The sequence below is a fragment of the Thunnus albacares genome, chromosome 2 (genome assembly GCF_914725855.1).
Source record: "Thunnus albacares chromosome 2, fThuAlb1.1, whole genome shotgun sequence".
NCBI lineage: Eukaryota > Metazoa > Chordata > Actinopteri > Scombriformes > Scombridae > Thunnus > Thunnus albacares.
Genome location: NC_058107.1, coordinates 2819134 through 2841911, shown reverse-complemented (window position 1 = coordinate 2841911; position 22778 = coordinate 2819134). Strand labels below are relative to the sequence as shown.

At 39.6% G+C, this 22778-nt stretch overlaps 1 protein-coding gene across 2 annotated transcripts in view; it reads right to left on the bottom strand.

The window, feature by feature from the left end:
• Positions 1-11720, bottom strand: part of si:dkey-61l1.4 (collagen alpha-1(I) chain) — a 69021-nt gene extending 57301 nt beyond the window's left edge. The window contains exons 1-6 of one of the 2 annotated variants that reach the window (XM_044362996.1): positions 10613-11720; positions 9765-9912; positions 8718-8885; positions 8289-8481; positions 7423-7530; positions 6185-6262 (exon numbers count right to left, since the gene is read on the bottom strand). In XM_044362996.1, the coding sequence (XP_044218931.1) occupies positions 6185-6262; positions 7423-7530; positions 8289-8481; positions 8718-8885; positions 9765-9912; positions 10613-10739 (822 nt within the window). In that variant the 5' untranslated portion in view covers positions 10740-11720. The remainder of the gene's footprint in view (positions 1-6184; positions 6263-7422; positions 7531-8288; positions 8482-8717; positions 8886-9764; positions 9913-10612) is intronic. The other variant, XM_044363004.1, reaches the window with a different exon arrangement.
• Positions 11721-22778: the final 11058 nt, after the last annotated feature.

Genomic DNA, 22778 nt, shown 5'->3' with positions numbered 1-22778 from the left:
CTTTCAAGGTGTGGCTATATATTGTGTTAAAGAGTAAAATCCCTCAGCAAATAAACAGGTTTAAGTCCCATCACAAATATACACAGTCTGTTTTCTATTACAGCACGCTGTTAGGATGTGATATGTTTTCTCAGGGAAGGTTTCCGTCGGGTGTGAAACGGACATAGATAGACTCAGCGACTGCTTTACATCAGGTTATGTGTTTTGTTAATGTGGTAGCAGAGTTTCTTCTCTCACACACTGTGCTCAGCTGAAGTCGGTTACACCAAATTACAGGCCGCAGAGTATGATGTGAAGTCAGACTGGGCTGAGGTCTGAGATGATAGATAAGCACTGCCAATTGAAAAGAGTGCAGACATCTGGGATATGGTACAAGTACAGAGCACAGGCCCCACTTTAAACCCACACTCTGCTGCAGATTTCCTCTGCCAAGCGGCGACAAGCAGCTGGGCGCAGAGCCTCGACTCATATCTCTACATATGCAAACAGATTTGCGCTTGGTTTGTTGTGGGTTTTTATCTTTCTGCGCTCTTCATTTTTTTGGCTACATTCACACTGTAGGCCTTTACGGTTCATTCTGAATAATGACTGATTACTGTTTCTGTGTAGCCAAAGATGTAACCCACATTTGATAACTACTCTACAGGATATGAAGTGACAGCAAAGTTAAAAAGACATTCACACAGTCAGATTTCAGTATCCTGCATGAGGCGTCATTGCTCTCATTTTGTCCGAAACATTAAGGCGGCTGTTTGGAGTGAATGATGTTAAGTTGACATGTTGACATCTAACAAAAAAAAATCGATTTAACTGTTCGACTATGAATGACTGAATGACATCCACGTTATAGTTTACAACTACATGTTCAGGGGAGAATTTCAAAATCAGCCTGCTCTTAAATTTTATGAAGTGCTTTCAGATAGTGAGCAGTTGCTGCTGTACTTCTTTAAGCTAAATGCTAACTTGCTGCCAATGATGATGTTAACATGCTGACATTTTGCGGGTATAATGTCCTCCATATTCAACATCTTAGTTTTGTGTGTTGCTAACATTTGGAATGTTTTGCAGGCATTTGGATCATAAACCGACAATTCATACTGTGGGTGCCACTATCTATCCAATAGTTCTTGAGATGAAATATGTCAATCCCAACCCATCTAGCAGATGTTGAGATACAGTATTTCACTGTATTAGACTGGATAAAACTTTGATCTGCTAATGCTCTTTGACCTTCTATGAAATGGGTCATTGGCAAGTCATTGGCTTCCTGTGGAGTTCTTGAATATCTGTACCAATTTTCATGTGAATCAATCCAATAGTTGTGGAAACGTTTCACTCAAAACCAAAACAGTCAAGTCATGGATCACCAAAATAATTTTTAATTCACAAAATAAGATGTGGAATAGTAAGAAATGATATTGTAACATAATGAAACATTGGTCAAAAAAAAAAAAAAAGCAGAATTACAAAAGTTTTTTCCATTGAACTAAATGACATCATTAGTGTGCAGGAAGCAATAGTAACACAAGGATAGAACTATCCACATCTCTCGAACGTCACTTGAAGCCTGACAAGATGGATTTTCACGTGATCTTGTGATGTTCTGAACACTGTTTTTGAGCCTTGTCAGTTCTGCCAGAGATTAAATTACATATGTAACATATGATGAACGACATATGTAATCATTTTATTTAAAATATGGTCAAACATTAAGCTAACAAGTCTGCTTTCAAAAGTCCATGAGTCATAACTATTGCATGCCATAACTATATGTCACAAAGATTTATAGGGCAACCTCAAAAGATGAGTAAAGTGAGTTCAGGTGGATTTACCCTCCAGTTAACCCATGGACGAGGGACCTCGTCTATTAAACTGTCTTAGACTGAGCTGGCCTGCTCACACCTTTAAATGAACGTGTCTGCTGTCTCTACATCATTATACTGTACTGTGATGGCAGACCATTCACTTACAGAAAACTGCAGCTGCTGTGGTACCCAACCTGGGGGTTGGGACCCTTCTAATGGGTCACAAGATAAATTAGAGGGGTCATAGGGTGATTATTGGGACAGGAAAGAAGTAAAATAAGTTGACTACTAAAATTTTGATTCTTTTTTTTTCAGGTCAGGTCAGGTTCAGGTGTTGGTTTGCCTGTGCAGCTTCTGTTTAAGTGTGTTCCTGCAAAAGTACATCTATGCTCAGTGAAACCAACCTGCATAATAAGATCAAGAACTAAATGAGGGAAAATATAAAAGCAAAATCTCACCTTCAGTGAGATCAGGGCCGAAAACACAGGCAAACCTTTCACAGCATGTGAAAGAATGGCTGAATGAATGACGGTCTTGATCAAAGAAGCATGAAAGACAATCTGCAATGAATAACATTCACTCACAGTTGAGTTGGATGTGAAATAGTTCAGTGTTGTAAAACACTCCATCTGGAGGGCTGATGTCTGACACAGATTTGCCTTGACTCGCAATGAATGGACTGACACTCTGACCTCCAAACTGAATGATGATGCTCCTGTCTCTCCACCCAACTCATCATCATCATCATCATCATCACAGGGTTCAAACATGTGTCACTGACATACTGAATACTGTTCATATGACAAATTCACTATCAGTAATAATAACATGTTATGAAAGTGACTTTAAATATTTGCAATTTGTGCGCAGTGCCGTTGTATTTTTTGTTTCTTTTTTACTACAATATAAATGTCTTTCATCCTGAAATAATTGCAGAGTATGTATCCAAAATCACTCTGCTGTTAACTTATTCTGTATCATTATTCAGTATTCTGTAAGTTTACTCTATAGTGATGGTGATATTGAGGTTTTGAATACTTTTTGTTGGATCAGGTGACAGATGAAGTGTTGCAAAACTATAATTTTGTGTTGACTGCATTGTGGGACAAAAGTTAAAAAGTTACAAAAGTAGTGTACGTACTACTTTTGTTCCTCTGTGGAAATTTTTGAGTGCAACATAAAGTGCATAAATTTACACTCAGAATTCAGACACTGAGATAAAATGGAGGTGAGATGTAAAGTTACCTGGGGAGTGATTTCTTCCCTGCCTGCTGCTGGTGTATTCCTGCGTTCACTGAATGCTATTGTTACAAATGGTCAAATAGTGTGGCTACACATTTGCATTACTGTACTTATCATGTCATCTGCACCTGCTTGTATGTGTGTCCTTGTGCATGTGCTTGATACAAAAGATACAACAAAATAGGGAGATGCTCATCAAAACATTGCTCCATAGCGCCCCCATAAATAAATGCTAATGTTGCTCTGTGTCTACTTGATGTGTAAACAGGCAACTGTTTGCTGGCATGTTCATCATGACAGCTTTATAAGGTGATATATGTATATATGATATATTTATGTCAGTGTTATGTTTACCCTGCAAGTGGCAAAACATCCATTAAAAAGCTGCTTTAAACTCAAATTATACTTTGACTTGTCTGCATAGCCACAAGGGTCCATGTGATGTCAATGTCATCACCAAGCCAAGTCTGCAGAGGTCTGTGGATGTTAGCTTACAGCCCAAAATTTATGATAGCGCCTGCACACATCCAGCTATGCAGACAGCCAATGTAGTATGAAACAGTACGTCCTGTGTGTCTGCCCGTGTTCACTTTAGTGTTGACATTCTGCTATATGGGCCAAAACTGAACAACAAACATCTTGACAAGATGCAAGTCAACACATTTATTAGTTAAGAGCCAATGTGTTACCATGTTAAACTGTTGCACTTTTTCCTGAGCTGAAATGATTTCAATCATTTTCAATTCTTTGGGGAATTCCAAACTTTTGTTGGTAGCCTACCTCCTGTAGGCTAAAAGAGCCTGACAACATATCTGTCACACTCTTCCTGACCTCTGAACAGGTGGATGGAGCCCAGGGGCTCTGGTGCAAGTCTCAGCAGTGTAAAAGTACAAATCAACACTACGGACGCCATTAAACAGAGGTCATGCATCCTGTCCTCGGTCCTCGTAAACTACAATTCTAGTTAGTTCTAGTAAATTTTACCACTCATTCTAGACCGTTTTGAGTATTGAAACCAAAACATCTAACAAATTCTATTTATGAATGAATGAAATGAAAATAATAAAATATTCAGTTTTTATTTACTCTCTGTCAGGGAGGTGTCGACTCAACTCTGTGCTAATTGTTGAGGTTGTAATTTGTGTCGTTGTTTGTCTGTCTGCTGTTTGTGTCATTGTTCTGGCTTCATATGTAAGAGGATCTTTGTATTATGTTACTGGGTGCACCCATCTCCAAAACAAACTGAGAAAGGTTTTTTACAGTCAGCAACATACTGCTTTTATTAATAACAGTCAGGCCATTCAGTTAAAGAAAAAGCAGCTGCTTCAAATAGTAAACGGTCTGATGAAAATCCAGTAACCAAATGCTACATTTTCCTGTGAGCATTTATTAATACAAATAGTCTCTTTCAGCACTGTTCAGTGATGGTCAGTAATGTTCAGTACTGTCTAGAAGCAGACAGCCTGATTAACTGAAACTATTGGCATGGACTTATATGGATATTCACGGTAACCAGAGGATGTACCTTAATTGCTTTTGGTGACCTCCTGACCTTTCCTCGGGCCAGCAGGGCCTCCGACTTTAAATCTTTGTTTTAGAGGGGTCACAAAGTAAACAGGTAAATAGACTTTTTAAAGTTTGTGATGGACACTTGAAAGAATATGGAGGGTTTTCACCACAGTGACAGCTGGCAGTAGGCCTCTAACATGGAGTATGTCATTTTATTTGAGGGTAATGATATATATCACGATATAAAAGGATAAAACACTGGTTTATACATTTTCTGGAAAATCATTAAACAAAATGTTATGACATGAATGTATGTTTCTAATGTTAATACACTGCACTACAATGCAAATCCAGTGGATTAAAGCTGTACCAATCAATACTTTTACATTAACAATGGGCCATATGACTAGAAGTTTTGCCAACTCTGCAGTTCCTTCCAGAGTCTTTAAGCTTCTTTTAGCTTATGCTGATGCAAAAAAATCTTATAAAAAACCCAATACTGTAATAAATCAGTTATAGTCATTGATTTGCAATATTGCCCACAGTGGCCTATTAGTGGCCTGATACAACCAGAGATATTAAAGTGACAGCCAACTGAATATAAAGAGTATGGCAAAATCTCTGATGGTGTATAAGTTTATATAGTTTCATGGCCTACATTAGTTGACAGTGACAATAACCTAAATAAAAAGAAAAATGACTCTATTAAAGTTGGCTTTGCTGACTTGAGATTGATCAGACAAACAGTATGGACCTGTGTGCTGTGATAGTGGTTTACAGTATGACATCAGTGGCACAATTTTCAAACGATCATCACCATTTATTTCAAAATTCAAGAATACACTCCTTCAGATGAAGCAGGCTTGCTTTACTGCTAGTACAAAATGTGGTGAAGGAAAAAAATAGATCTGCGCAAGCAGATCTTTAATCATCCAATTTCTCCAGCCAGATTTTCCCAACCCGCATAGCCGTCTGAACCACTAACTTTTAGGCTCCCACCACCCTGAAGAGTACATCCTCTGTTGAGTGCGGAAAGTTGGCGAATATCATTTGAGGGTGGATAGTGGCGGTACTGAGGATGAAGCTAGAAGAAGCGGTAATGAATGAACAAGGGGCCAAACCACAATCCTCCCTGAGGGGCGTTTATCAGAGCCAACACATCCTTCAGCGTTTGCACGTGCACGGACATACAACATGCTGCTGTGATGTACTGAGCGCTGATACAGGCCTGTTCCCATGCTGCTAATGAAATATTGCCCTTCCCCATTGGGAAATAGAAGCTCTGTGCTTTACAAGGACAAACTACAAATCAGTAATATATGTTTTGCTTCCATTATAATTAACTTCCCAGAACACACTTAAAGCCATTCATTCGTTGTTCCTCCGCATTCGTCACTTCTCACCTCTGTGCCCTCACTGTGTCAGAACCATTACATAGGAGCTTGTACCACTAGCTGCACTGTGAAGACACATGATGTGAGCAAACACAGCACTGCTATCCCCACATGAGCCATCGCTCAGATGGGTAACAGGATTCAAACCTAAATCAATGTCTGCGCAATGAATGCAAACAGTCCATTACATCAACTACTTGTCAACAGTGCACAAGCTTCTTACTGTGGACTCACCCGATGTATGGACTCCCCGTCTGCAGATCCTTCTGCACTGTTAGATGAGTCATGGGGCCTGGTGCCAGAGCGCAAGTTCTAAATGAGCAGAGAGGGGAAAAAGCATGAATGTGAACTAATCATTTGGTTATATTTAATACGATAAATGGTATAAGTATGAGCATCAGTCACTCTGAGAGAAAAAACAACAGATTCAGCCTAAACTCAAAGTCAGCTACTATTTTGGATTTCATAGTTTAAAAGGCAAAAGGACTTTAAAACTGCTCGTAAACTCTGTTATGGCAAAGTCACATACATCCAATATGTGGGATCAACTGGCTCAACACCGGCTTAAGGCCTCCTTACACTTTGCGAGGTTGAGTTGTTTGAGACTAAATTTAACGAACATGAGGAAAATGTGATGAAATCTTTGTCGATCCAAAACTTTGCTTTGGATTGACAAAATTTGCTCCTAAATTCAGAAATTTAGGATCAAATTCTCTTAATGTGACTGCTGCTACAATCCATGTCTACAAACCAACCAATCAGAATAACGCATGAAATGACACAGAATACACTGGCCAGTGTGACATTTCACAAGTGCCATTTTTTAAAATTACAGTTAGGGGGAAAAACACAAACCTAAACCACAGAGGTGAAACAAGAAAGAAGTGTGTGTGGCTTTGATGTATTTTCAAAACAGCAGATGGATGATGTGAACTGATGACATGTCTTTGCTTTCATATACCTTTGTCTATTTAAGTCTCAGCGCTATGATTCATCACATATTCATCACATAATTTGACAGCTTCAAGTTGATATCGTGCAGTCTGACACGGATTATGATCAAGATTTTATTATAGTCTTCTTGCACAGAGTGACATGCAATAAACTTACACACTTGTTGTCATACAGTGTAAAGGTGCCCTTACACAGCTGAAGAGATTCTGGTTTATCCTCACATGGATCTTATCTTTGTGGTTTTACCAGTTATTCCTGCTGTTGAGGTCTAATAAATGCACATTTATATGAATCCATAAAATAGATAGTACATTTCTATTTGTATTGAAATTAAATGAACAGAGAGAAAACAAAAAGAAAACATCAAACTGGCCGTGGATTTACTGTTTGTTTGTGTCTGCTTGTCACAGAATGTAAGTCTGATGGCTGTTGTGTGTATTAAGTATTAATATTACATATCTATTGGTTTCTCTCATGTTTTCTAATCTCATCTATAGCCTTTGTTCTGACTCTCCTACCCAGTGTGTGTTGGAGGTTGTTGGGTTACAGGTAGGCCGGTGGAGAGTACAGTGGCCTCTTGCAGCGTCTGGATCCCCCATCACAAAGGTCATTTGTCTCACTGCACCCTGAGGACACCAATAGGAAAATGAGACCCTGCAGAGAGGTCAAAGATAGGTAAACCACAGACCCTCAACCCCTCCCTCTCACCATACAGACTCTTCCCTCTCCACCGACTGAGGAACCCTGCTGGGATCTTCCCATACTGTCCCTCTGACCTTGACTTCAAGTGTCACAGGTGAGGGAGCAATGTGTTTGGGTCTGACCATAAAACTGAATGGATATGATCACCCACAGTTACTCAGTTATGTAACTATACTCAGGTCAGTCACACTAAATTATTATTGAAAAGTGTTTGATTGCAGTCAGTTTGTAACTGCGGTCTGAAATTCACCTTCACGTTCCACTTATGAAGCTTTAATTATTATTATTATTATTTACTCTGGGTATATTGTACTACTGTTGTGCCACAGTTAGCTCTGAATATTTCTTCCAGCACTGAAAATACCCTGTTAAATACCCTGTGTGTGCACTATGAGTCCTGTGCTTTAGCAATACTTTGATCATTCCTGCGAGAACAAAATGCTGATTGTAAGGTCAAGTTAACAGCAAATTTCCTTCACAATAAAACTAAAGTAACACAGTCATTTCCACTATTCAAAATTAAATGCGGAACACATAGAATACAAACATCCTTTCTCTACTGCCACCAAGTGGCAGAAGACAAATCAGTTCAGCCCTCTGAACACACATAAATTACTACCAAGCAAACATTAAAATATGTGTTCAAACACAGGTAATAAATTAAGCAAGTACACTTTCGTACCTCAAAGGGTGTCTCAAAGCCCTCCAGGCTGCCTCCCACCATCAGCAGGCCATCAGTGGAGATGCCCTGCCAAGGATAGGCCCAGTTCACCCTCTCCACCAGCCAACAGTCCACATAAACCTCCAGCCAGAGTGTAGACACACCCAGTGATACCTGGTGCCACTGGCCATCACACATAGACCTCACTGGGAACCTACATTAGCAAGAGATAGAGGAGGACGTGTGAGAGAGGAGACATAAAAGTGCAAACAGCATGTTGTGGCTGCTTGTACAACAAAAAAGTCGAGACTATGGCTCAGACCTAACACAATCAGATCATCAGATAGTTTAATTCTGGTTTATTACAACTGCTGCTTCTAGCTGTTTAGTTTACTGGAGCAGAGTGTGTTGTACATGCCGTGGTTAATCACAGTGCAGGAGAGGACTGACCAGACGTACTCATATTCTCTGTGTTGGGTGGAGATGAAGGTGAGTGAATTTGGGCCGAGGCGGAGCTGCAAGTGGATATGATGCTGGGAGTTTAACAGAGTCATCACACTGCTCTCGTCCTTCTGAGAGCTGCGCAGCTCCAGCAGTACACTGAACTCATCGCAAAACCTGCAGGGAAGACACACAAACACTCACAGAAGACTGTACACTCATAAACACAATTGAAGAAACCCCCCGGTGACATGCATGCCTGCAAACACAAAGACATACTGGACCTACATGTAGATGATAAGAAGTTGGATATCAATCTCATGTCTGTGTTCTAAGTATGAAGTGAGGACATGGTTAGCCTAGCTTAGCATGAAGACTGGAAGTAGGAGGAAACAGCTAGCCTGGTTCTGTCCAAAGTGAAAAAATACATCTGCCAACACCTTTAGGGCTGCAACTATCATTTCTCTTATTGATTAACCTGGCAATACATTTCTTGAATAATCATTTTGTCTTTGAAATGTTTTAAATTTCCCAGAGCTCAGAGGTTATGTCCTGAAATCGTTTCTTTTGTAACATTTAACGAGCTGAAAACATCAACTTTTTTGGCATTTTTGCTTAAAAAAATGAATCAAAATAATTGGCAATTAAAAGTCTCTCTCAATCAACTGATTGTTTCGGTTCGAAACAATGACAATTGATATTTATTTCATTTCTGCTGGAAATTGAACAAAATGTGTTACACAGATTAAACAAATGAGATACAACATGTTAATAAGTAAGGTTTAGAGCTGTTATTAGGTGTATTTTTAAACTTAAGACGGAGCCAGGCTAGCTCCTTTCAGTCTTTATGCTAAGCTAGGTTAACTGTGTCCTGACTTCAGCTCCATACTTAACAGACATGTGGTTGATATCAATATTAACATCTCACTCACAGAAAGATAGTAAATGGTCATATTCCCCAAAATGTCACAATGATCCTTTAAATTTTAGATTCTTATTGTCATGGTCACATACACAGAGGGCTGACTGTGTATCTGTGGAGACTCATTAAAGTACCTTGGTCCGAACATCTGCTGTGTGGCCATTATCAGGTTGGCATAAAGGCCAATTTGAAGAGTAAGACACTTCTGGTCATCCATTGATAAGGACACGTTGTTGGCATTGACCACCATCTGGGAGAAATGCTGCAACAAATCCACTTTCTCTGTTGAGAAACCAAAACAATACTGGTGAAGTAAACTGAACAAGCTAAAGACTAGAGTGGAGACCAAACTAGAGATTAAAGATGAGTGAAACATTCATGCTAATGCAATAAATACAATGGCTCTGCCATAAAGTCTACTTTTACAAAGCTTATACATTTTTAGTTTTTGTTGATATTGTCAGAGAGGTGATAATTCTACTTCGTGCTTATTATTGAGGTCGTACACGTTGGGACTGGAGTGCATTATATTGAAAGGTGTTTCTAATAATTTATCTACTCCATTTACATACATGAGGGGGGCATAATATTAGAAACTCCTTTGTCTAATAAACAATTATTGAGCTGCATAAAAAATTAATTAAAAATACTTACTTACTTAAAATTACTTGCTGTGCACAAGTCATGGCATTATGATCACTTGATTTTGGGTGTGGTTACTGAAAATCTGGTCATTATAATCAATATCTGAAATCATGTGGATTCATACATTTAAATGTTGATTTATATGTGTTTTGCAATCTGGGTGCTTGAAATATGGAATGGAAAAAATGAGTTGAATACTACAGGGTCTGTAATTTAGATGCTTAGACTCATATTTCTGTATGAGACAACAAAACAGCAGCCTCACCATTAGCTCATCTCCTGACCCAACACTTGAACTTTTGTTACATGCCACTGCAGAGCCGATGAAGTCATTTACCATGGTATGGTAGTGAAATCCAACACCCACTGTGGGGGGGTGATGAAGCATTCATCCATTTCTCACTGACTGGACTGGGGCTCAGCAGCACTTTAATAGCCATGGATAAAGGAAACACATGCACCATCACTGCTGAGGATCTTCAACAGTGAGCGAGTCAGCGGCACTAACAGCATGTAACTGCATCCACAAAGTGCGACGTGTCAAAAAGTTATATTTTATTCAACGTAAGGACCCAACAGGTCTATCAGTCACATGGGTGCCTCTGTATGTTGGCATGACCATTCTGCTTTAAAGCCAATTCTATTGTGGCCAGTAACAGTTGACATGAATGAAACAGGGGAATGTCCTCAGACAGGACACATTTAGCCAGCAGAGGCAGTTCCATCTACATCTGCAGAATGACTGGAATCAGCATCTTATTAACATATGTTGTCAGTTATCGAGCTAATCCCCAAAGAGTATGCATCCATATAAGTGTCATCTGGGTTTTCTTTATAATGGAGTTACAACATTGAGCAAACAAAGCAAGCCCACTGAGACAACAGGACTTTTGAGATACAGGGTGCAGTCACTGGACATCATGCAAGAACATTTTCTTATCATAAATCTCTCTTACTCTTTTTTGTGAGGTTTGCTTGTATGAGTCAAGTCAGAATCACAAAACTGCACAAACTTGTGAATTGCTTGTCTCAACTTGATGAATGAAAAGTGTTCCAGACAGTGTAAGGCAAGCTACTTGAAAAATGCAATCCTTTACATATTACATATTGCTCCTTTAAATAGTAATTACATTACTTAACTAATTACTCAATTACTGAGTCTGGCTGCTTTTAACCAGCTTGAAAGCCTCTGCAGCCACATGTTCCATCTTCTGTGTTTAACACATGTAGAAGAAGAAAAAGAAATGTTCTGGTTTATCAAGCAGCAGCCAGCAGCAGTTTACTGACCATCAACAGCTAGCTTAACGTTAGCTACAGTGACTGCATGAAGTCCCGTCCTCTCCGTGAAGCTGCTTTGTTCTCACTGATTCCTCAATGTAGCTTTAACAGCAGCTAATGTTAGTCAGCCAGCTAAGAAATTATAAAACTTATAAAAAGTAAAACAACTTTGGAGTTACCCTGCAACAAGCTAGCATGTACAGGACCAGAACTAATATCAACTCTCCAACACTGGTCACAAGAAAAACATCATGTCAGCTCCAAGTCTTGTTGGAAATCAGCAGATGAAAATTTAGCCCCCTCAAAAAAGTAAAAAATTATCCAAATTTAAAATTAATGAAATAAAACAGCTGGAAATGCCATACTGTGACACATAAAGAAGGAAGAGTTTGACATTAAGTTAGATGCCAAAAAAAATCTTGCTAAAGCAAACTTCTCCACGACCTAAATATGAAGCCGTCACCCTGAGAAAACCATTATATGTGATGTTACACTGTTGGGTAAAACAGAGTATGTTCTCCCAGGTAGCAACGTGCATAAAGACCCTGCAGCAGAAAGGCAGACTATCTATTTGACTATATTTGACTCTGAACCACTCCTGAATTTTGTTGGTGTCTAGAAGAAAATTCTAAATATAGGTACATTGGTGGATGTGACATTTTCTCTTACATCACTATGTCCCAAAAACAAAGCTAGCGGATATCTTTGTCTTTGTAAGTGGCCCAATGTACCCAGCTGTTGTTTGTCAAGAAATATAAGTGATCTGACCCACGTTCAGTCTATTTTAAAGTCTATTTTAAACAGACAACAATTTTCATCTGATCAAGCAAGACAGTAAACAAGTGTTTTTCTTGAAATGTCATGACATAGTGTCTTTTTTGGTCTGTGTATGTGTAGTGAAAGACACACACCAAGCTCATCACTCAGTGCATTCGTCCTCCTCATCCTCCATCATCGAGACTCCAGTCACACATGACTGGGCTCTGATAATGTGATGAAAGCTCTGGCTTGAAACCACGAGCTGCATTCCACTAGCCTGTATATTCTATACAGCATGAGGCTGAGTGAGGTGCTGAAAAAGAGACATGCACTCTTGTGTGGAGGTATTCATTCTATATCGTACTCTTTTTCCTGTAGTACGTGCATTCTGTGACCAAAATGACCACCAGCTTTCCTGACTACTCAATATGAGTGGAAGAAGAAACTCCTAACAATAGCAGTTCTCAAGATTGGGGCTATAAAGTTATGTGTGAAAACATGATCACAGCAAGTCCCATTAATGTACAGTGAGAGAGAAGAAGACAGAAACGTAGATGGAAAGGTGTTATTTTTCAAAGCAGACAGATTGACTTGACGTCTCCAGATAGCATCATCCTGACTCCATGCTTTGAGAGAAGATGAGAGGTAAATTCGGGATTAACTCTCTCAGGAGCCACGCCAAACACTGAGAGTTTCATGGCTAGAGTGTGTCTGGAGCTGCCAGAGGGCACAGTCGTTACTTTCCTCTTGTGTTGGTGTTCAGACTGAACCACAGCCTGTATATAAAGACAGACATAGTGAGGTGTGACGTCACCCGCTAGTTTACATTGGAGCTGGTTTGAAGCTCAGAGTTGCAGCTTATGGTCAGTGACACATTTTCCTTTTGAAGCCGGGACCTTCCAATAAAGGAGTGCAGGGTGGAAAAACATCCTGCTACCTCGGACCCAAGCTAACGCTAGCTTACTTGGGCTAATGTTAGCTTCTTTAGCTAAATTGTGCTAACAGGGCAGGTATCCTAATCAAGTAACATTAAACTTGGTGAAAAATTGCAACAATAGTCCGACTCAGTGTGAGTCCAGGAGCTGGGGAGAGCAGCAGGTCAGACAACTGTCAATCACAGCTGTCAATCAACACCCACACAGCAGACATCAGAGCTACTATAAATCTTCAGATCTTATTAACGGAGCAATAATTTCCAAAATGACCACCAGCAACTTTTTAAAGGACCTGAATTTAGAGATTGAGACCATAATGACTTGTTGAAAAAAATGACTAACTTAATATTTCTAGAGAGAAGTTGAGGCTTTTTGAATGGGGCAGATGGAGACAGGGATCTTTTGGAGACAGCATCTAGCAGCTGTTGGTGGTATAAGTTCTTCAACATTGGCTTCAGCCTCATGGCAGTTTGGTGAGGATTCATGTTTGTACCTGGCCAGTACAGCCTGTCTGCCAGCTATCAGTGGCCAGCATTACATAGCCTACATTATAATAGTTGAAGTAAAAAGCTTCTAGGTATGAATATAACATAGTTCAATTTTATTATTGAAGAGCTCAGTCAACTTTTGATTTAAAACTATGGCAAAGTCCCAACATTAGATATCATTGACACATAAATCTACTAAGACAAGTTCAGTTTTTCAAGTCTGTCTTAAAACAACAGTCAGGAGCCCGAGTGAACAGTGAAACATGTTTCTCTTGCTGTAATCATTCCTCCTGTTCATACTAACCATTAGAAGATCCCCTCATAATGCACTTACAGTGTAAGTGACAAGGGACAAAATCCACAGTCCTCCCTCTGTGTAAAAATGTATTTAAAAGCTTATCTGAAACTAACATGAAGCTTCAGCATCCAAATGAGTCAAATCAAGTAGATATCTTTAAGTGTTACAGTTTTTAGTGCCAAACTCCCTTTTTTCTACATATTACACACTTTTACCAGCTTCAGTTCTCTAAATAAACCTGTTTGATTTTGACCATTACATGAATTTAAAATCTATTAAAGCACTTGTGCAAATTCAAAGTTACAAGTGCTTTAACTAACACTGCAAATATCAACGTTAGCTGTAGCAAGCGGAATATTTCCACTTGTTCAGCTTATTTCACCAGTTACCACTTCACCAGTGTTGTTTTGGCATTTTCCCCAAAATTAAGTTTTCAGTCAACATTTGAAGAGAGGAAGGTGAGCCAACCTTTTGATCATTTTGTCTTAATTGGAACTTGAAAAAGTACCTTCATCAGCACCAGCAAGTATTATATTGTTATGGTTTCCTCATTGAAGTTTGTTCTATGAAGAGAGATTATATAGACCTAGGAAATAAAGAGGGTATACACAACTTGTGCTGCTTTTTGCTACTTCTAATTGTGGCTTCCAGGTAATCAAAACCATTTAAGGACACAGGCATTCTGGGATAAAGCACCCATGTGTTAAAGTATGTTTTGGATTTATGGATCTTATGTGTTTATCACATAATTGTGACTCAGCAGTGTTGAGGGAAAACATCTTGTACACATGAATCTCTTGATCTCTGAAGGGGGACAGTAATGTGATAGTGATGATGTGAGTCATAGTTAGACATTTTATGCATCATCTGTAGGTTTCAGCAATAGTCTTACAGCTAGCAAACACCTCTTAATTCACTCAGATGCATGACCTTTAACCTACTGGCCTAGATACGGGTACAACAGCATTTGCTTTCAAATTCTCCACATTCTCTGCCTTCAGCAAGATTGACCCTAAAATATTTCCTCATTTCCCCTACCAGAAGAATAATATTTAGACTTGAAGGGGTGACCCAATGTTGTAGAAACCCAACACTTCTACGCTATTAGCCTAAAACTTCAGATATGACCATACGTGACTTTGCAGTTACAATCTGTATTACATAGTAACACAAGAATACCTTTAAATACATTTTGAGATTGTAAATTACTTCCACATTTCAAAAATAGATGTGATACAATGTGTATCGTGTTCTTATTCAGGTTAGTAAGCAAGTACTTATTATGAAATTAGATGAAACAGTGATACCTGCAGAGACATGCAGTTATTGTGACAGCAAAACGTGACATTCAGTGAGATCAAAAAGTTAAAAGTGAAGATGCATGCTTCCAAAGCAGAGAACAGGAGAGAAAATTAGTAAATGCCTGATAAAGTCTAGCAGACGAAAATGTGGCATTTATAGTTTACAGGGAGCTAATTAACAGTGTGTGGATTTTTTCCTACTGAAAGGACAAGCACACTCTCTATTTCAAATCATCATCACAAAATCGCCTGCAAATTCTGAGCTGCAGTGATGGAACAAGAGTGTAAAAGCTACTGTATTTACACTGTCAGGAATCCTAGAAACCTTCAAATCCAGATGTAAACATTGATATACAGTGTTACTGTGGTAAACTGTCCCTTCGTTTGTTCAAGTTCTGTTTTAAACCCAGAGTAGACAAATGGAAAGCCTGATAAAATAAAGATAAAGACATCTATTACTCTTCATTACTTGTCACTTTATTGTAAAGTCAGTATGTCCCTGCGAGGGTCCTGTAGAAATGATGACTGTGTTTTCCCAGTGATGTGAGTGTCAGTAGTCGGGCTTCTTGTTACAGGTCAATCACTTGTCCATATTGCATTACATTTCAAATGCATGGTTTATATTTATTGCAGCCAGGTTAATGACACTCATCAGAAATTCAATGCAAAACTAAAACGTATCCAGATAGTTCCTCTGACATCAAACTAATATTGGTGGGATTATGGTACAGTATGTCTGTGACAATCACGTGAAAAATAGTCTAAGCCCAGAAACAGGGCTTTATCAAAAGGTTTCAGGTTATGACTCAGCGAAAGTGCTAAAATTGAGCCTACTGAGAGACAGGAGGAGCTGATGTATATGTCAAAGTTAGCAACTGATTTAGTCACTAATTAGACAGCGGTGGTAAATGAGAGAGTGGCAGGACTTCCTCCTATTTCGTCTTCCTCCTCTTTCTTTCCTATGCTAGTGATTAGCATTCCTATTTTAGTCACTAAAGCCTACATTTTAATTAACATTCCCATTAATATACAGACAATAGCAGGGATGTATTTTTATTTGCTGAATTTATAATTTAGTTTATAAAACACTGATATTCTTGTCTGTGTGTAATGATCAGCCTATCTGTGCCGTGAGACAACATGAAGTAATTTATGGACAGTAAAATGTGTTTGCAACATGGATTTGCTTTCATGCTCATATTAAGGCCATTAATGTCACTGCAAATATTATGAGAAAAAGCATTTAAGCAGCAAAATTGTAAATTATCTGTAATAATAAACTTGGCAAGAAAGAAAAAACTATTTAATTCACCATTGGAAACTGAAAAATTAATTATCCTTGCTGTTGTCATGCAGCTCAGGACTCATATGCCGGTTATGAGTCTAGTCAGTAACCAATCCAATGAGTTGCCAAGGTAGGCAGGTAGACTACTAGCCTGAGCAGCAAATTAATAGCCCAGTTTGGACAATGGATGGCTCGCCTCAGAGAGTGACAAGGAGGAAATCCTGCTGGTCTCTCATTTACCACCGCCATCTTCTGAGTGATTTAATCAGTTACCAACTTACAGCTCCTCTGGTCTCTCAGTAGTCTTAATTTTGGAACCTTTCCTGCGCTTTGTTTAATACTGTATGCAACACTCCAGTGCACTACAACTGAAGTGTTAGCTTTTCTTGAGGCCACATCTTGTAGTGGGGCCCTGAGTTTAAAATTTAAAAATCAGATTTTTAGGCCTTTATTATTTTAGTTTAGTTTATTTATTAGCACGAAGGAAGTGATAAAAAACAAAAGTATATAAAAAAACAAGCATAGCAGGGATTATGTGGGAGAGGTAAGAAAACCAACCCAGAGGTAAGAACCCCAAAGGGTTTATTTTAGAATGGTGCTTTTACTAAATAATGTAGTCGCTATAAACTAATTACTAACTCATACATGTGCAATGCACAGACAATGTATGAACTTGGGGGGTGAGATGATGAGGGTCCACAGCTAATTTTTTGCCTCAGGGCCCCCAAATGGTTTAACCAGGCCCTGATTACAGAGCACACAGTGCACTGTACTGAAATGGCAGCTTGTTTATATGTTGTTCAGAAACGCAGAAACCAACTAGTACTCCTATACTGGATTACTCCCTGGTGCAAAGTTGTTTGTTTATGATAATTTGATTGAACATGCTTTTATTTTGGAATATGCACTATGTGAACCCAATATGAACTTCAATTGTTCGCTGTACTAGATTTTGACAGATGGCTTTTTTACAAGACAGGGCCACAAGATTACATAACAATGCAATACCCAATTGATCTTTTACTAGAAATCCCAGAACAAATTTGCATGTAATTGAATTACCATCAGCTGGTACACTCAGGGCTTTTGGGGCCCCTGGTGGTATGGGACCCAGATGATTTGCCAGGTTGGTGGTGCACTTTAAAGTAAAGTGTCTTTATTGTAGGTTTTAGAGACTGCCTAGCCTAAGATCCTATTTTCCTGAAAAACGACAGTAATGTTAATTTTATGATTATGATGAATCTTTATTTTACCAGCACTAAACACATGCATCACACTGAAAGAAATGATCTGTAGCCTTGTTAAAGTCCTCCTTGACTTTTACAGCAGTCTACTTGTACAGCAGTCAACTCGTGATACTGTCTCATTACCAAAGAGCTGACCCTTGTACATCACTGGGTTAAGATGTGCTTTCCAGGCTGCGGCTGCTTTATGTTGCCAACAGGTCAGCTGAGTTGCCAGGACCCCATGCTGGCTACTAGCTGCTCAGAGCCAAACATCCACAGCAGCTGACACTACCAAGCATAAGGAGTCACAAAGTCACAAAGATCAAGGCCATGGCGACATGAGAGCAAGCCAGGCTGCATAAAGCTCCCCTGCTGCTATCAGCTCAGGTTTCAAAGACTGTAACCAAGCACATCACTAAATACAGATCAGTCATGTTAATGTATACAAGGTGTCTCCGCAGCAAAGAGAGGATATCCTCTTATTTTGAGAGCTGGTGAACTTGATTAGAGACTTTTTGCATACTGCCTGAAATGTTGCTTTTCTGTTGAGATCAGAGTAAAAGTGTAGATAAAGTAAATCTTTTGGTGATTAAAGGACTCTGGGAAGCTCAGATCTCTCAGATACTCCACACTCATAATTGTTGAGTTTAGTTGAGAGATGAATGACAAATCAAAGCTAGAGTAAGACTTCAGCTTCAGAAAATATAATTTTTAGCCGGACTACCAGTGTGGCTCTAGGGATGGAAATGTTGGTCAGTCAGTTCATCACTTTGGTCCAGACTGAACCATTCAACAACTATTAGATGGTGTAGAGCCACCACCCCATATAAAGGGCAGATGATGTTAAAGAAGCAGCTCAGCAGTGAAACAGAGGAAAAAATGAGCCCCGGCAAATTCAAAAATAACTTAAGCCAAAGCAAGCAAACAAACAAACAAATAAGATCTGTAACCTCACAGCAAGCTGCCACCTACTGTCTTCCCTATTCCATCTTATTGAACAGTGACTGGCCTTTTACCTTCTCAGCCGCACATAACTGGAACATACCATCTACTCAGGTTACCACAGGGTGAGCTACACTGATACCATGCTTTCAAAATATATAGAACATGGATGTAGAATTCCTATGGACACACACGCACAGCCATGAGTACACCAAATTATACAGAATGTCATTTACTACAGAACAGTTTTATCTTTATCTCAACTTGACAGAGCCTAGTGACTCACTACTTAGTGTTGCTAAAGATGCACACCTGTTAACACTATCACTAAGCAGACGATCTGTCCAACCATCACAAAACTCTCAAAAAATAAACATCACAGCAGGACTGGAGCCCTTCAATAAAATATAACATTATGAAACACAAACCACCCAAATGAAACCCTTATTCCATCATTTGTGTAATATCACTGATAAATTAACAGACACATTTGACTGAAATTAGTCCAATGTGTTAACACAAAAATACTAGTAATGCTGGGGACCAGGGCCTAGTGAAAAGGGAGAGGAGCAACCTTTTCACAGATGGACAGAGGATGCGTCCTCATGTGGACATGACTGTGATGATTCGCTGACTTTTCTCTAGTGCCACCATGACGTCGACCTTTTTGGTTCAGAGTGAAATGTCTCAACAATTATTGGTTGTATTCCCACGACACTTGGTAAAGGCATTCTTCCCCCTCAGGAAGAACTGTAACAACCATGGAGATCTGTAGTGAAGTCAAACAACTGACCATCATCAGGTCAAATGTTTGACTTCACTACTCAGTACTTTGGTTTATTACCTGCTAAACTAAAGACATTCCCATCAGTTGTACTTTGTGTTAATTGGTAAACACAAATGTTAAACATCTGCTACATTTTCATTGAGGGCAAGTTAGCATCCTGATGTTCGCATTTAGCTGAAAACACACTGTGCCTACGTACAGCTTCACAAAGCCGGTAGTGTGAATGTAACTCTCAGTCTTGTTCTCAACATAAGGACACAGAAGAAGACTTTTTTTTTCTCCCAGTGCCAAAACTGTCACAGTCTAATCAACCCACTGTTTGTAAAGTAAAGTGATATACCTTTTACCCCAGCAAAGTGATTACTCAAGGGGAATCTAAATCTATGTGCGCTAACCTCCTAGAGATGGTGATATATTCTTTTTCACATGGCGGTGTGGAGTTATGATATCAGAGGTGGTCAGGTGGTCTTTTGTCCACATTAAGTGAGCTACATTATTGCTCCATTTGACTTTGAGGTGGCCTGATTAAGCTGTTGATGTTTCCAGAAGAACAGTTGCCAAGGTCCAGTCATCAGTTATTATTAAGCACAAGAGATCTTAAACAACTTAAAGCTCCATTCAGCACCTCAGCTCTGCATGCTGTTGTTCTTGGATGTTGCCAAACCTCTGCCTTTGAGCCGTAACTGAAAAGATACAACAGCTTTTAGTGAAGCGTTTCCCGCCTTGTGCTTGGAAAGCCAATCCACTGACGTCAGGATGGAGACCAAAAAACAAAGTGACAGTGATAGAATTCACTTTTCACATAGAGCAGGTCTAAACTGTACTCTTTAATTTACAGAGACCCAACATTCCCCCATGAGCTAGAACTTGGCAACAGCAGCAAGGAAAGCTCCCCTTTAATGGGAAAAAACCTCAAGCAGAACTGGGCTCTATGTGAGTGGCCATCAGTATTGACCGGTTGGGTTAAGAGAGAAAGAAGGGGGGAGAGGGACACAGAGGAACACAGCAACAACAATAATACCAATAACAACAATAATAATAATAGAAATATGACTAATAATAATAATAGCAGGCGTGGGCATCAAGCAGGACCACAGCAGCACAGTGTCTGCAGCTACGGTCCATGGAAGCCTGCGATCCATAACCAGGCAGTCAGAGACCACGATCCATAGAAACCTGTGAGATGAGAAAGCACAAAAACTATGGTGAAGAAGCCAAGTTAGTAACATGTATTAATGGTACATGAATGCATACAGATGGAGATGGAGAGGAGGAGAGAGGAGCTCAGTGTATCATGGGAAGTCCCTCCACAGTCTAGGCCTATAGCAGCATAACTAAGGGCTGGTTCAAGGAGAGCCTGGGCTGGTCCTAACTATAAGCTTTATAAAAGAAAAAGTTTTAAGCCTACTCTTTAAGAGGGTGTCTGCATCCCAGACTGAAACTGGAAGATGGTTCCACAGGACAGGAGTCTGGTAGCCTCCCCCTCCCCCCTCTTTCTTTCTCTCTCAACCCAACCGGTCAAAGCAGATGGCCGCCCACCAAGAGCTGGGTTCTGCTTTAGGTTTCTACCCATTAAAGGGGAGTTTTTCCTTACCACTGTCGCCAAGTGCTTGCTCATGGGGGAATTGTTGGGTCTCAGTAAATTAAAGAGTACGGTCTTGACCTGCTCTATGTGAAAAGTGTCCTGAGATGACTTTTGTTGTGGTTTGGCGCTATATAAATAAAAATTGATTGATTGATTGATTGATAGCTGAAGGCTCTGCCTACATTCTAGACCCCACGAACCACAGTTAAGCCTGCATTTTGGGAGCACAGTGTTCTAGTGGGGTAATAGTGTTATATGAGCTCTTTAAGATATGATGGTGCCTGACCATTAAGAGCTTTGTAGGTGAGGAGAATGATTTTAAATTCTATTCTGGATTTTACAGGAAGCCAATGCAGCGAAGCTAAAATGGGAGAAATAGGGCAACGTGATAATAAGGAATTGCAATTATCCAGTCTAGAAGTAACAAATGCGTGGACTAGTGTTTCTACATCTTTTTGAGACGGGATGTGAGAGTTAAAGGACATATCCTGATCAAAGATGACTCCCAGATTCCTTACGGTGATGCTGGAGGTCAGTGTAATGCCATCTAAAGTAGCTATGTCAGGTGTTTATGACTAACCACAACAATTTCAGAATCATCTTTATAATGTAATGTAATCTATAATATGAAAATATATGGAGTGTTTCCTAATAATATTACCTAAAGGAAGCATATATGAGGTGAATAGTATTGGTCCAAGCACTGAACCTTGTGGAGCTCCATGTCTAACTTTTGCATGCATGGAGGATTCATCATTAACATGTACAAACTGAAATCGATCTAATAAATAGTAGGGGTGTGCAAAAAAATCGATTCACATAAGAATCGCGATTCTATCTCTGCCGATTCAGAATCAATTCAGAATCGATTCAGAAATTCCAAGAATCGATCCACATTTTTCAGTCTTGCCACAATGCTGTTTTCCATTTTTTCCTGACATGAATTAGCTCGCTAAATCCCATCGATGGCGCAATGACGCCACACCGGTTTCCGCCCAGAACCAACTCTGGGGGCAAGAAGGAAGTGAAGTGCTTGTCATGGAGAGACCGCGAGCAATGAAGTAACGTTACTTGACAGAAAAACAAATACAACCTACCCCTTCAGCAATGAAGGCAATCATTTGGACATATTTTGGATTTTCTTATCTTGAAGGGAAGGGGGAGCTTGACAAGACTAATGCCATCATCAGGCGTTGCAGCACACCTCTGCAGGTTTGTGCGGTTGTGGGCATATTTATTTGTAACTGCCGTGAAACAATCAGACAATAACGTTTTATTCCTATGCTACAAACGCTACGGTTTGTGGCGTTACAGGTTACGTTTCTCCAAAAGTTGGTTCTGGTTCAACTTTCTCTCTGCGGCTCTCACCCCAGCAGTTTATTGCACAACTCACAACTCACAACTCGTCAGCCTGCTAGCTATTTACCTGAGAACGGGAATGAGAAAGTCTTTTTATCTCAATGAAAAACGTAGTCTCCTTGAAGCTTACGACAAACTGCCAAAAACGAGCCAACAAAATGCAGCAGCGAAACAAGCGTTTGAAACAGCTGTTCTGGATTTTGAAACAGACAATAAAATTTCCTAAATAGTGAAACTGCCCATTTTATATTCATATAATA